The 16,657-nt window shown below is 39.6% G+C and overlaps 1 protein-coding gene across 1 annotated transcript in view; it reads left to right on the top strand.

The window, feature by feature from the left end:
• MYO16 (myosin XVI) overlaps positions 1-16,657 on the top strand; it is a gene marked incomplete at both ends in the record, with an annotated part of 311,247 nt that overhangs the window by 80,403 nt on the left and 214,187 nt on the right. The window contains 1 exon segment of the mRNA XM_080613866.1: positions 15,250-15,374. Within this exon segment, the coding sequence (XP_080469992.1) occupies positions 15,250-15,374 (125 nt within the window).

Here is a 16,657-nt window from a genome sequence, read left to right as displayed (position 1 = left end):
GTGTTATTTGCCAGTTCCAAACTCAGATAAGGGTTCTGAAGTGAGATTTCTGACGTTGCTTTTGACTATAATAGGTTGCCTTAACATTGTATGTGGCTTATCATAACACTGAGGAAAATATATTAAGCAGAAATAGTGAACAGTAACATAAAAATATGTAATTTCAACATTGTCTCCATATAAGAAGTCTGTTTTAACATAAACTGTGTTAAGTTATATCCTGTTAATGAACACTTAGAAGAGAAGTTGGGCTCTTAGTGATACGCAGTGTCACATCCTATGCTGTTAGTCCATAGCACATCCAGTGTATTACACTGATATATTTTATAATTTTGCTGCCTTGGTGCCTGGCAATGTCTTCACAGCTCATGAACTCTGGGTTTGGACTTTTCTAATGGCAAGACAGGTACTAGCTTCTAAAAACTTGATTGCCTTGCAAAATGCAGATATTTGGAGTCTAAATGCTCCAAAACCTTTGACTGATGTAGTGTTTAACATGTAGCATCCAAGATGTAGTCTGCTTGCAATTATTAATGCAGATCTATCAGAAAATGCTTCCTTTTTTCTTGGTTTGTCTCTCTTTTTGTGTGGTTGTTCCTTGGCAAAGTGTCTACATCAGAGGAACTTCTATGGAACATCAGATGAGTCTGAATTAGTTATCAGTGTTACCTGTTTTCCAGTAGATAGGAGAGGCACTGTTCCTCATTAAATAATGATTCTGTGAATGTGGGAAGTTTCCAAAGAAAAAAAGTGAACATGATGAAGATGAGATATACCTCCACTAACTTTATTTAGTTAAGCCTGAGCTAAAAATCCAAACCTTTTGTTTTGGTCAGTAGAGAGAAACAGGAAACACATGTATTGTTTCAGCTCTTCCTAAACCTAGCTAAATGAGGAGAACCGACTGCCAGGACTGTTTCTTTCTGCTGACTAATAAGAACTTAAGTTGACAAGTAGTAGTTTATCAGTCTTAGTTTTAGACTGTTAGGATAGATCAATCCTACCCCTTAATCGCAGCACTGCATGAAATTCTGGCCTTCGGGTGATCAATGACAAAATGCTATGAACTTTGCTTGGGCTGTTACTATTCTTCTTGTAACAATAGGCAGCTCAAAGTGCCCTTATTTCACACTTAATCTTTAAAATTTAATTAGTATCTTCTGAAATATTTGTACAGCCTAGTATATAACCTTTTTACAAACATGGTCAATAGTAATTGAAGAGGGAGTCCTTGAAGGCAATAAAGCTGTCTGGATAAGTATGAATTAGTTTTCCAGATAAAACATTTCTCTGTGGACTGTTTTTGCAGTAATCCCCACGTGCACCTGAATATGCATACCCCAACACAGAGCAATTTCATGGCCAAAAATCTAGTTGTATAAGAGCATTAGCTGATACTATAGTAAATACCATCTTCCGCCTGCAGTGTTGTGAAACACCCACCTATAGCCTCACACTTGAAATACAATGTATAAGGCATATTTCCCCATTCTTTGTATTTCCCTGCATTCCTAAAAGATTTCCTTAATAGCAGCAGACTAAAACCAGCAGCCTGGTTTACAGATTGGTGTGTAAAATAGACTATACTCTAATCATTGCCTCTTACTACAGAGTTCAGAGAAAAATATAAAATCAAGTGCCTTATGGCTCAGCTAACAAGATAAAAATAAGCTATTAATTTACTTCCTTGAAACAAAGCAAGGTTGGAACAAGTAGCTTTGGTGCTATAGACAACTTGGTTAATTGGGGATGTTAAAGTTCTTAGAAACCTTGTGTGTTTATAATTCTTACAGATTTCATTACTGTGGTAGATCACTGTATCTGTTTAATTGCACTGCAGATCTTAGTGAATGAACTCCCTCTTCATTGTCAAAGTTAACGTAATTTACTCTATGGAAGGCCTGGAGTCATAGGTAATAATGATAGCCTTAGATGCACTTAATGATTTATGTATTTTAAATATATTTATTTACTGAAGTTAGTCCTTTGAGTTCTGTTTGTAAATGATTTGTTAGGGCACAGGAGTATCACAAGTGCAAAGTAAAGTTAATCTTCTAGTAACTGCCTGAAAGCTTTCATGTATAGATTATTGTTGTTAGGGAATATAACTCATCAGGACATTATATGGAGATCATATTACTGAAATCTACATGAAATTCTATGTATTACATTTCATGTACAGAAATCAGCTTTCTTTGATGTTACATTATGTTATGTAACTAATGTTACCTTGTATACTAAACTAATTACTGATCGAAAAAAGCAATAAGCAGACCTTACCTAAGAAAAAACAAGTTGAAATACATATCCTCTGTATAAGAGCATCCTTTGTGTTGGGTAATATTTCTAGTATTCTATAAGCTTCATTTAAGATATCACTAATTGAGGATGGAAGGGAAAATGCAGCATTCAGTTTCATATTTAGGAGAGTGGTGGAAATAGTTTGAGTATCTGATATTTGATCAGGTCCTACTGTGCTCCTGAGCTCCAGGAACTTATTGGGATCAATTTATTGAAATCAAGTGTCATGTAGTCACTCTATAGCAACCCCTCCTTACAGCAATAGAGTTGTTTCAAAGGTAGGTATCTGTAATGGGTACTCTGAATTTCAAGCTGAGCTGCATGTTTCTTTCCAAGTGGTATAAAGGGAGCCCAGAATGGCTAGCTGAGATGTAGAAAATTTTCTACATAGGATGGGATTATGTTTAAGGTTATAATATTTAACTTTACAGGTCTATATATAGGTGCTTATACATTAGCTTTGGTGTCTCGATTCCTATTACCATTAGTGGCATTTTAGGACATACTGTCACTAGAGAGCAGAAATGTTATTCATTTGACCAGCCACTAAGGAAAATACTGGTAAACACTGCTAAATTTGTTATGCACCAAGATATTATTGGTTTTGCATGTTACCAATCTTCTTGTTTTGCTGTGAAAAGAAAGTTATGACATTTAAGGATGGGGAGACCATCTGCTGCAATGTCCTGCCAAGGCAAGGCCAACTGAGAGTAGCCCAGATTACCCAGGGCCATCTTGGATTGGAGGTTCTACACTCTGGGCTCCCATTCCACTGCTGAGCCATCTTCATGTCATTCTTTTTCTTCTTATTTTCATTTGAAATGTTCTTTGTTACAGTTTACACCTATAGCCTCGTGTCCTGTCATTGTTTACTTCCAGGAAATGTCTCTCTTCAGAGATGAAATTAAAATATTAGGAAGTGTAAAAAGGTTGTGTATTTTCCCCCAACTATTTTTCCTGTTTTATTCTGAACCTATTTGATTATTGGAATCATCGAGAAAGCCCACATGGTACCTTTTGTAACCTTTATTTAGATTATTATCAGCTTTATGTTTTAAATGAAAGCTTTTGTTGCATGAATGCCATTTAAAAATATCAAATTTTAAATGACTGCTAGCATGTTCTCTTTGTTTTTAAGCAAAACAGAAACTTTGTTTTTTGGCAGAATAGTCTTACTGTAGAAGTGTGTCAGTGAAATTCTGATTATGGCATAAGATCCTTTTCCTTTAGGCTGTTTTAAATATTTAATACTTTGAATAATGCAACATTTTTGTTTACTTCCTTTCGTGATATTTAGATGCATGGTGGATTAGATGACTCAGATACAAACTACAAATGAGTGACAGGTATTTCTTGGTTCCATATTTGACTGGTAATAGGAGGTGACATATTTACAGTATAATTTCTTTCCAAAAGAGAGATGTTCCTATTTGTCCTCCAAGATCTCAGGCTTCAGCTTTCAGTAGTATAACTGTGCATTCCAAGAACAGCCTTGTTATTTAATCTGAGAAAATGGTACCTCGATATTTGCTTCTTTTTTTTTTTAAAGAGCTGTCTGGGTATCCTACGCATCTGAAAGGAAAATAGTATCTTTATTGTCTATTGTATAGTGAGAGTTTATGCACAACAGATTATTAGAAAACCAAAAGAAAATGATCTGTTGTATTTTTTTTTTTTAAGAATGACTATATTTAAATAACATATCTACCTAAAAGCATAAATGGCTTTTCTTTTCCTACGATGACGCAGGTACAGTAAATGGTTATTGCTTTTCTACAAAGCATTCCTTTTTGGTTTTAACAATTTTCTTTCTGTGGGGTAGATGAATTTAAGATAGCTGGTTAAAGGATATTGACCTTTGATGGTAATAGAGATTTCATAAACTTAATCAAAATCTTTTATAGTATTCCAAGCTGTGTGAATAATGGATCTGTTTTGTTCTCTGAATATTAAGGGGATCATATTCAGGTGTCTCAGAAAACTAGATATATAACCAAAATCATGTACAACTCCTGTCCACTTAAGTAGGTTTTTATTATTTAAATTAGTTAAAATATCTGGAGATTGCACAAAAACCAGACCATGATTTATTAAATTCTTACTAGCAAATGGATTAAGCCTTACTTTTTAGCTGCGAAATAGAAGGTATAAGTTTCTTTTTCTGCCTTGCAGCAGTAGGTAGAATCAATAAAATTGCAAGCTAAGACTTAGTACAGAATCCTACACCGAACATAGTCTTTAACATTAGCCAGAAACCGTCAACTCATAAATTACTACAATAAGGAGAATTTCCCTGTAGCTAAAAGTTAACAACATAAGGGAAATAACATGTGCAGGAAAAGCTGATTCAGAAAAGTAGTGGACAGGGGATTAAGGAAAAATTTACTGTAAGGCTGACACTATACAGTAGTCTAGAATGTGATAGAAAGATACATCCAAAAACTTACTTTGGTTTAAAATTTAAAGTAATTTGAAATTATTCATAAAATCTGCTGTGGTTGGACTAAAAGCTAACTTCCACCCGGCTGTTCATTCGTTCCATCTCCTGAGCAGGACATAGGGAGGAAACAGGATGAGAAAGCTCTTGGGTCCAGATAAAGACAGGGAGATTGCTTGCCAGTTACTGTCACTGGCAAAACAGGCTCCACTTGGGGAAAATTGCTGATTGGAACAGATTCATGTCATGAGAAACGGAAAGGCAAACATCAAACAACACCTTTCCTCCCCCTTTCCCAGGCTTGACTTCACTGCTTCACTCCAGACTCCTCTATCCCCGCAAACAGTGCCAAGGGAGTGGGGGAGCTACAATCAGTACATAGCAGTTTCTCTCTTGTCACTTCTTCCTCTTCAGGCTTTTCCTGTGCTCCAGCATGGGTGTTTCACAGGTATGCAGTTCCTTCAAAAATGACCATCTGCTTTCCCATGGGCTGCAGGGAATCTCTTCACTCTCCCTCCTTTTTCTGTAACCTTGGTGTTCCTTCATCTGTTTCTCCCTCTCTTTGTTTCCTCTATGTCTTTCTGTTCACTATTTTCTGGCCTTCATTAAGTAACATTTTCAGAGGTGTCACACTTGGCTGACAGATCCCACTGTGTCCTGCACTGAGTCTGCTGGAGCTGACTAGAACTGTTTGTGGTCCACATGGGACAGAGCCTGACTTCTTCCCACAGAAGCCCACCCAGCAGCCCCACAACTGCCAACACCTGGGCAACACATCTGGGCATGTATTTCTAAACAGTCTGGCACTTAGGAGAATAAGATCAAAATGAAAATCTCAGTTGCATGTATATTTAATCAGTTTTGATTATTACTAATAAAAAAGCGGTCAGAATACATACGTCAGAATATGCACACTAGAATGTTCTAACACTGAGATTTTGCTACAGAAACCCTTAAACAGATCTAATAATCTAACAAGGGGAAAATATACTGTTTCTTCACTTGCACTAAAGAAAAGCAAGTGATACAGCTCCCTATGATTTCAGAAGAATACGGCTTTAGACTTTCATATATAAAACTACAGAAGTCTTTTCTTAGACATAAAGGAATTATTGCTAACATATTACAGTAAGAACTGACTGAAATGTCAACACATACAGATTGTTAGCACTAAAGATCAGTGAACTTAAGATAAAACTAAATCCTCTGATACATTTTCCTCTTTAGAACCATATGCAATGTGATCTTGATCTCTGCTACAAATTTTCTGTTAAAAATACTGATGCAGTAGGTTGACAGAAAAACAGGCAATCAAAACCAAACAGCCTCAGGGTGGTTCAAAGTTTTTCACTCTGATTCTTTTTGATTGGGAAATACCTACCCATAAAATTATCATACACAAAGAAACTCTGTTTTCTGCAGAGAACTTGATTAATTGATGATAGGGGATAGGTGATGGTGTTGCAAGTGAGAACAGGGGGCCAAATGAGATGTTTCTGTAGGTCCCTTTGAGTCCTAAAAATGAAGCACACAGAAAATGTGACACATTGAAAATCATAGAATCATAGAATGGTTTGGGTTGGAAAGGACCTTAAGATCATCTAGTTCCAACCCCCCTGCCATGAGCAGGGATACCTCACACTAAACCATTTCACCCAAGGCTCTGTCCAGCCTGGCCTTGAACACCGTCGAGGATGGAGCATTCACAACCTCCCGAGCAACCCATTCCAGTGCCTCACCACCCTTACACTGAAGAACTTCCTCCTTATGTCCAATCTAAACTTCTCCTGTTTAAGTTTTAACCCGTTACCCCTTGTCCTATCACTACAATCCCTAATGAATAGTCCTTCCCCAGCATCCTTATAGGCCCCCTTCAGACACTTGAAGGCTGCTCTGAGGTCTCCACGCAGCCTTCTCTTCTCCAGGCTGAACAGCCCCAACTTTCTCAGCCTGTCTTCATATGGCATGTTGCAGTTGACAATGCTCGTCTGGCTTCCTTTGCCCTTTGTATTTTCTAATATAAGATTGAATAAGCTACCTTTATACTTTCTAACTCTTGGGGAACTGACTTTGAAGTCTTGGACTCCTCTTAATATTTATGTGTTTCCAGCATGTTACCCGTATGTTTCTATCAAAGGGAAAACCTTTAAACTCACTGTGCAGACTCTTGGCAAGTGAATTATCATTTTAAATTATAACCAGTAGTTTATGATCTACTTTTTAACTGGCAGTAGAATAAAACCAGGAATCTCCTTGACTAATAGGCTTTGCAAAGATTTGAAAAACGATTGTGAAGAACGTCAGAAACTGGGGATGCCCTTTTCAGTATTGTTTCAAACCACTTACCAGTGAATAACTCAGTTGTCATCAGGAATAATTATTTTTTTTTATATAGATTTCCTAAAACTATAAGATTTAGCAGGTTAAAAAAAAAAAAAGGCAGTTCCCAGAGTGCACCCACAGGCCTGTGACCTGTCACCCTCACGATCCCAGGGGCTTGAGTACCTGTGCTCAAATCCAGCTCTGATATGGTACAGCTGTGTAACTTGGGAGCAGGCAGCTGAGAAAAGAGCTAAGTTGCGAGGCACAGCTGGGAGAAGCTTTGTCACGATCTTTCACTCAGCCTTTGGTTCAGGAGCCACATTTAGACACAGGTTTCTGCTCTTGGTCCTTGCTTGAGGTATTCCTATGCCCAGCCATGAACCTTGGTGATTTCAACCCTGAACCACTGACTTGAGTTCCTGGCTTCACCTGATTTTCCGAATTTGTTGCTGGAGACTTTTCTGGCAATCACAGGACTGTTGGTTGGCCCAGATTCCCATCACCAGACCTGCTCTAATTTTTCTTGTTTGGGCTATTGTAGGGATGTGCCCTGTCCAGCAAGGCTACTGCCCTGCCTACCTTGTGTTTACCATCAGCTCCTGGCTTCCTGGCACATATTGAGTAGCCTGCTTTTACTGCTCTCTTACAAAAAACATATCACAGTATCACAGTATGTTAGAGATTGGAAGGGACCTCAAAAGATCATCTAGTCCAATCCCCCTGCCAGAGCAGGAACACCTAGATAAGGTTACACAGGAATGTGTCCAGGCGGGTTTTGAATGTCTCCAGAGAAGGAGACTCCACAACCTCCCTGGGCAGCCTGTTCCAGTGTTCCGTCACCCTCACTGAGAAGAAGTTTCTTCTCAAGTTTAAGTGGAACCTCTTGTGTTCCAGTTTGTACCCATTACCCCTTGTCTTATCATAGTTTGCCATTGAGAAGAGCCTGGCTCCATCCTCATGACACTCCCCCTTTATATATTTATATACACTAATAAGGTCACCCCGCAGTCTCCTCTTCTCCAAACTATAGAGACCCAGCTCCCTCAGCCTTTCCTCATAAGGGAGATGATCCACTCCCTTAATCATCTTAGTTGCCCTGTGCTGGACTCTCTCCAGCAGGTCCCTGTCCTTCTTGAACTGAGGGGCCCAGAACTGGACACAATATTCCAGATGCGGTCTCACCAGGGCAGAGTAGAGGGGAAGGAGGACCTCTCTCGACCTACTGACCACCCCCCTTCTAATACACCCCAGGATGCCATTGGCCTTCTTGGCCACAAGGGCACAGTGTTGGCTCATGGTCATCCTGCCATCCACTAGGACCCCCAGGTCCCTCTCCCCTACACTACTCTCTAACAGGTCGTTCCCCAACCTATACTGGAACCTGGGGTTGTTCCTGCCCAGATGCAGGACTCTACACTTTCCCTTGTTATATTTCATCAAGTTTCTCCCTGCCCAACTCTCCAGCCTGTCCAGGTCTCGCTGGATGGCAGCACAGCCTTCTGGCGTGTCAGCCACTCCTCCCAGCTTAGTGTCGTCAGCAAACTTGCTGACAGTACACTCAATTCCCTCATCTAAATCGTTGATGAATATATTAAATAATACTGGTCCCAGTACTGACCCTTGAGGCACTCCACTAGATACAGGCCTCCAACTAGACTCCGCCCCATAGACTACAACTCTCTGGCTTCTGTCCTTCAGCCAGTTTGCAGTCCACCTCACTACCTGATCATCCAGGCCACACTTCCTCAATTTAGCTATGAGGATGCTGTGGGAGACTGTGTCAAATGCTTTGCTGAAGTCAAGGTAGACCACATCCACCGCTCTGCCATCATCCATCCACAATGTTATTTCCTCATAAAAGGCTATGAGGTTGGTCAAGCATGACTTCCCCTTGGTAAAGCCATGTTGACTGCCCCTCATAACCCTCTTATCCTTGACGTGCCTTAAGATGGCATCAAGGATAAGGTGCTCCATCACTTTCTCAGGGATGGAGGTGAGGCTGACCGGTCTATAGTTACCCGGGTCCTCCTTCTTGCCCTTTTTGAAGACTGGAGTGACTTTTGCTTTCCTCCAGTCCTCAGGCACCTCTCCCGTTTCCCAAGACTTGGTAAAGATGATGGAGAGTGGTCCAGCAATGACTTCCGCCAGTTCCCTCAGCACCCGCGGGTGCATCCCATCTGGACCCATGGATTTATGGATGTCCAGATTGCTCAACTGGTCCCTAACCCATTCCTCATGGACTAAGGCAAACCGCTCCAGTGACCTGACTTCATCTGAGGTCTCAGGAGTACAGGGCTCATCAGGACTGCCTCCGGCAGAGTAGACTGAGACAAAGAAGGCATTCAATAACTCTGCCATCTCAGTATCTTCTGTCACCAGGGCACCCATCCCATTCACCAGTGGGCCAACCTTGCCTCTGGTGTTAGTTTTATCAGCTATGTATTTGAAAAAGCTCTTTCTGTTGTCCTTGACCCCTCTGGCCAGATTTAATTCTAAGGAGGCCTTAGCCATCCTAGCTGCCTTCCTACATCCTCTAGCAGCAGCCTTATATTCCTCCCGAGTGGCCAGCCCCTCCTTCCATGACCTATAAACTCTGCTCTTCCACTTGAGCATACCCAGCAGTTCCTTATTTAGCCACGCAGGTCTCCTGGCCCTCTTCCTTGACTTCCTACGTGTCGGGATGCTCTGCTCTTGAGCTCGGAATAAGCAATTCTTGAATGTCAACCAACTATCTTGGGCCCCTTTACCTTCAAGCAGCCTTGCCCATGGGACTTCCCCTAGCAATTGCTTGAAAAGGCCAAAGTTTGCCCTGCTAAAGTCCAGGGTTGCAATTCTACTTGCTATTGTACTGGTCCTACCACACAAGATCCTGAATTCCACCATCTCGTGGTCGCTGCAACCAAGGCAGCCCTCAACCTTTACTGCTTCGACCAGACCCTCCTTGTTAGTGAGGATGAGATCCAGCAGCGCTCCTCTCCTGGTTGGCTCATCCACCATTTGCATGAGGAAGTTATCATCCATACACTGGAGGAACCTCCTGGACTGTGGCTGGGTTGCTGAGTAGTCCTTCCAGCAAACATCAGGGAAGTTAAAATCCCCCACGACGACCACGTCCTGTGACTGTGAGGCCGCTCTCAGCTGCCTGTAGAAGGCCTTGTCAACTTCCCCACCCTGATCTGGTGGCCTGTAACAGACACCCACAACAGTATCACCCCTGCCAGCCTGCCCCTTAATTCTCACCCACAGACTCTCAACTCGCTCGTCCTCTGTCCCTGGACAGAGCTCAGTACATTGCAGCTGCTCTCGCACATAAAGAGCAACCCCACCACCCCGCCTGGCTGGCCTGTCTTTCCTGAAAAGGACATAGCCCTCCATGACTATATTCCAGTCATGCGAGCTGTCCCACCACGTCTCTGTAATTGCCACCAGATCATAATCTCCTGACTTAGCACAGGTCTCTAACTCCTCCTGCTTATTTCCCATGCTGCACGCATTGGTGTACAGGCATTTCAAGGAGGGAGCTGAGCTCACCAATTTCACCCTAGGATTACAGGAGGCCTCCCAGTCTTCATCAATCCTAGAGTGCTGCCCCACTGGGCAAGCCCAGTTACAACCCCATCCCCCTTCGAATCTAGTTTAAAGCTCTCCAAATGAGCCCTGCTAATTCATGCCCCAGCATCCTTTTGCCTCTGTGAGTTAAACCTTTCCCACGTGCCATCATCCGGACTGGAGCCTTATAAAACCAGCTAATAATTTAATAATCTAACTGTAACGTATTGAGAACCTGCAGAGAAACCCTGAGTATAGAAATACCATATGTGAAAAAGTCATTTCAGACATGATACTTATCACAAGTAACCAGAGACAATGATACACTTGTTTTGCTTCTGTGTTTTCTAGTGTTAATATTACAAATAAAATAATAAACATGCAAGACATATCCACAGATGATTGTTTTAGTACTAAGCCTTGAGATTTTGCCAGTCTGTTAAAATAAATTACAAAAATTACTTCTGTTTTCATACAAGTAAAGAAGAGACAGAGTTCATTTAACTAATTTTAACTGGAAGGGTCATCAACTTCCTTATTATAGAAAAGACAGCTAAAACCCCCATGTTTCACTGGAGTGGGAGAATTGTCACTGATGTCTACATGAGGAGGAGTTTAATTTCTGATAGCAGTTTCAGACTAGAAGAAAATAAACTATGTCCTTCACTAAGCATGTGTAATGGTATCTGGTATCTTTAAAGGCAAAGAGGTAAAACCCAACAACAACAATCAGTCGGTACTTCTGCAGTGAATTACAGCTATAGGCCTTGGTTTTGCAAATATACATTCTTTCGCAGATATTGAAAATACTGGTTTCTCTTCTCTTCATAATAAATGTTGCTGAAATGTATCTGTTCGTATGCTGACCTTTGAAATCAGATGCACATAATGCCAAGCAATACGCACAAGAGCTGCTGAAAAATGTAACTTAACAAAAATAATGCTCTTTACAAAGCTATCTAGTAAGCAGCCAGAAAAGGCCTTGTAAAACTTTAAGCAAATAAAGCTGGATAAAGAAACAGCTACACCTAAAATATATACTTTGTTGCACAGGAGAAAAATAAAAATCCTAAACCATGAATTACAGAAGAGTACCAACAGGCTCATCACACTTGAGGTGAAAAGGGCCTCTCTGTGTTCACAGCTCTGCAGGAAGGGCAGATATAGACCGGGTGAGAGAAGACTTAAGGAAGAGAAGAGAGAGGCTTCTGAAACTGGTTGCAGGTTTTTAGTGTACATTTGTGTTTGTACGACAAGATGATATTGACCTCTCCTCCTAAAGACGGTTAAGCCCATTGGAGAACAAGGTGTGCAAGTTTCAGAAAGAGTGGCAGCTGGGTGCGTACCATGGGTATTTCCCATAGAGTGCTTTAGTGATTTGCTTTGTACTGGTTACAGGAACAGGTGTTCCACTTGCAGATGGAGAGACTTCTTAATACTTGACATTTCTGAGGAAAATATTTTTTATAGCAATTCTCAGTTCTGTTTGCTATGTAATTCTTTACCACTGCAACTTTTTGAAAGTTTTTTCCCTCTTTTTATCTGAGGTTTCTATATTCTTTTGAGGTGTCAGTTCCATAACCATATGCCAGAGAGGGTGAGACAGCCAAAGCGCATGAAATGGCCTTGTCAGGTGTTTTTCTTAAACAGAGAGAAGTAATATATTTTGTAGCGCTTGGGTTATGCTCCTGTCATCAGCACTGATGCTCACCACCAAATGCTGTGCCCTGCGGGTCACTTATGTTTTAACTGTTCCTTTTCCATCTCATCTCATGCAGAATTTGTAGCATGTGGCTCTTATTCTGATTTTACAGGGTATTTGAAGCATATTTTCCATCCTATGCCTTTCTTTTTGACTTTCCAATTTTTTCAAATGTGAGTCTGTGCCCATAATACATGCCAATTTGGTTTTCTTCCTCTATTTATTCATGCTGGCTGTTGTCCAATTTCATCTGGATATCTAAGCCACTTTCCCCTTTGAAAAGCAACGCGAAGGTCATTCTTTGATTCAGGCATCAGTAGTTGCTTACTGTACGAGTAAAGTTTTGTTACTCATACATCTAAACTCATGAAAGTATCACTCCCTCAGGAGGGAGAGAGGACTCTTCAGAATTACAAGCTTGAATAAGGGAAGGCAGTTATTGACCAGGTCTCCTTGTCTGAGCCTCAGAGAATGATACGTGTGTGCACTTCGTAAATCTGCTTCTCAGCTCCCTGCTGGAGAATTCTTTACTTTGAAGCCTAGTTCCTGAGTTCCTGGAATTCAGAAGTGCTATTCTAGGATTGTAATTTAGATATTTTTTTTTTTTCATGTTTTCATTCTATTTTCTCTAAAGGCAGAGGGAGGGAATCTGGTATTTCTATAGCATTTTCGAAAGTCCTTTGTGTATTTAAAAAATGAAGCCTGAGGAACCATGTCACTGTAGAAGCTCACTTGCCAGGCTGTTTACTGCTGCTTGTTTTATGAAATGTGTATCATATCCTTCCATGCAGCTAGTAGTTTAAAAGTTATATTGAAATTCACATAGACTCTGCCTTTTATTGCTGTGTAGCATTGTTCATGCATTTTCTCTGAGCTTATGGGTGTAACTATATTTGCAATAGAACATACATAGCAATTGATGTAGCTGAACTTTTCTTTGATTTCTTCTTCAGCATGAGCAAAGTTAATCTTTCAACAGCTAGGCCCACACAGGATGTGCCAAGGTTCTATAAAGTGCTATTTACAAAGAGTGTAAGGATTAACATTTCACTGTTAGTGTAAGAACATACTGAGAAGTTAATTCTCTGACCATGCTGAGTGGGAGTCAGTAGTATATTGCTAGAAAAGGCTGTAATATACGTGAAATATGATGAACCAAACAACCTGATAATAACTGTGTTTCAGTATTTTTTTATTTTTATTTTTTCTTCTTCCTGGGGAAATCAGTAATCTGTAAATGTCATCTGGTGGTTTTATACCATTACTGTGAAATGTGATGAAGGCTTAAAAACTTCAAAACTGACAAAATGAATACACTGATTGTTAGGAGATGCTCAGAATATCCTATGAAATCCACATTGCGTTCCAGTCTAGCAACCGTCAGGCAATAGGATGTTATGGCACTTTGTGCTTTTGTGTGGTTATCTAATTTAACAATATTGTGTATATTTATGTGTGTCTGTTTGTCTGAATGACATGTATGTGAAAGATCGCAGGTTTTAGTCCAGATACAGAGGATGTCTAATTTTTTCCAGCTTAGGTTTAGATTTGTGTTTCACATTTGGTGTCGTTTAGTATCATTCAGGTGATGTTTGAAAATATGAGAATAAATAAATATGGCCAGTGAGACAGTGCTCTCACTGAACATTTCACTTCAGAGATGAAACTCTTAGAAGTGCATCAGGCAAATAAAATTCAGAAAATAAAGCAGTGTGTATAGTAGCATGTTAGAGAATGAAAATGGTTTGGATTCTTCACTGAACTACATATGGTATACCCATCTGTATGAGTTCCAGGGTAAATTAAAACTAAGGAACTTAAAATACTCATTTACCCTATAATTTGCTTCAGTTGTTTTAGTAATGTAAAAACCTGAAAGAACGGTTGAGATTAAATTTTAAGTTAAATATGTATTAATTAAATTAATATTTGTCACTTTTCTGCTCACTGACACATGTAGAAGAGAACCAATAAATCAATTATTCATATGCTTTTTGTTGTGTCATGGGCAGGGCAGAAAGGAAGGACTTTTATACTCAAATTGCATTTTCTGTGTATGGATGTAAGTGGCCACGTCAATCTAGGAGCAGAACAATCAAGCCCTGAATTTTGGTTAGATATTCCAATCTAGCCACAGACAGTTGCTGATTTAACCACTGAACAATTTTGTTGTATCTTTGTTTCTAACTTTAAATCTCTTTAGTCGGAGGACATGATTTCATTTGGTTATACAGTATCTTGCTTATCTTCCATTTAAAACTGTACTTCGACAGCTCGCTCTTTCTGTAGCGGTGCTGACACAAGCAATCCTGTGCCCTTCATTCCTTTCATCCCCTCTCATTTGTTCCTGCATCCATACTACATTTTCTGCTAGTTTGGGGCCTTGCAATAGCATAGGCTCAGCTGGAGAACTAATCACAGTTAAAAATAACCCAGGAAGATAAAAAAGTGTTGAGTTTTAGTGTCATTTGTTTCGCTTCATAATCTCTCATGCAATTGAGCTTAAGGGACAGGTCTGGGCACTGTGATATATACACAGGGTTGAAAGAGATACGGCCAAAAATGATTTTCATTAAATAAGTCCCAAACACTTGAGTGGCTTCCTTAGAGTGTGTAATTCTTTTCCGATTCCTGTTATATTCACAATCCCAGTGGATTTAACGATATTACAACTGCTTTACCTAAAACTGCTCTTGCCAGTCAGTAAGAGATCAGTCCCGTTTATTTAATGTTGCTGACTGACATTAAATCATCCATGTAGTGACTAATAAAGATATTAAACTTGTTGGTAAATATAAGTTAACATGTTCTATAAATATACATTGAAGTCTAATTAAACATTGATCAAGCTTTTACAAACCCATAGTACAAAATCATATATCTGTTCTTTCTTGATGAATGAAATAGCAGAAGGTTTTAGCCTTTTTCTTTTTTCCAGGTGTAGAGCTGAATTCATTGCGCCAAATGAAGATGCAGAGATCTATGACAATGCTTACAGATGTCCGACAGCTCATATCAAGTGGAGGGAGTGTGAATCAAAAGAATGATGATGGAGTGACCCTGGTGAGTGGGAATATGTAATCATCACCCTGTGAATATGCATGTACTGCAATTGTGCGCTGATGAACATGTTTGCAAGGCAATTCTTTAAGGTTCGAAATGAGGTTATGCAAGAATTTGTGCTCATCTGGCTTTTTGAAAATAGATATGTGTCAGTACCATGTATAGATAATGAGCTAGGCTAGTGCAACATCCATGTCTTAATGACAACTTTCTCACTCTTAGCCTCTGAATATTCAACAATAGCAAAAAAAAAAAAAAAAAAAAGAAATTGTCATTGTAGTTTAGAACTGCAGCAGATACTTGTGGTCTCTGACGTTTTGAGAGGGCCTGAAACTTCATTCAGTGATTCCTGTTTTAGGTTAATGTTTTCTGGCTGAGCTGGGCTAAAACAATGTTTCATGAAGCTATCCCATCTTGATTCAGTGTAATGAAGCATCCACCACATCAGTGGATAAATATTCCTTCTCCCAAATTTGCATGTTATTTATAGTCATTTGGTCTCAGTATACTTTTTTCTACTGACAGATCTCCTATCCCTTTGTTTTATTCAGGAATGCTACTTCTTCTGCCATCATAATTTTAAAATAATGCAATAAAATATTTTTGAAATTAATATCTTTTTCCCTAGATAGCATGTCTGTGGGATGTTCTCTATATGTCTATATGGGATGTTCAATATTATTATTAATCAGTCAATAGTCATCAGCAGCATTATGATACTGAATAACTTAAACACTTTTTTGTGGTTTTCTGCAAATACTGCACTAAAATTTGAAAGGCACATATTACTGAACATTATTATTATTTCAACATTTATGCTGAATTGCATTGCATGATAATGAATTGATACACTGCATAATTAGTGTTTCCATATTTTAATACCTGTGGAGTGTTTAAACTATAAGTAAAACAGTGAGCAGCCTCATATCTGGAATTGTTGAATCCAGCCAGTGGCTCTGTCTATACTGGACTTTTGGGGTGGCCAGTCCAAGGCAGTTAACTGCAGTTAAAAACAGGAGGGAAGCAGGAGAGGGGTAGGAAGAAACAACACAGCTTTTAATTTAATTAATGAAAGCATTAATTTAACTTCCAGTTTTCTGATACAATAAAGCTGAACTGCTAAATCACGGTATAATGCAAAGTTGTTTCTACTGTACTTTTATTGCTACTTTAGTCTGAATTGGCTTAGTTAAACTGAATTTTGAACTTACCTAACTATCATTGTATAAAAACTTATCTGTAGTTGGCTGGAAGAGCTGAAATGCATGTCGGAAATCTGTTCA

Source organism: Psittacula echo, assembly GCF_963264785.1.
Source record: "Psittacula echo genome assembly, chromosome: 3".
Classification (NCBI taxonomy): Eukaryota; Metazoa; Chordata; class Aves; order Psittaciformes; family Psittacidae; genus Psittacula; species Psittacula echo.
Note: the sequence above shows the minus strand (reverse complement) of the source record. Positions and strands in the feature narration are given on the sequence as shown.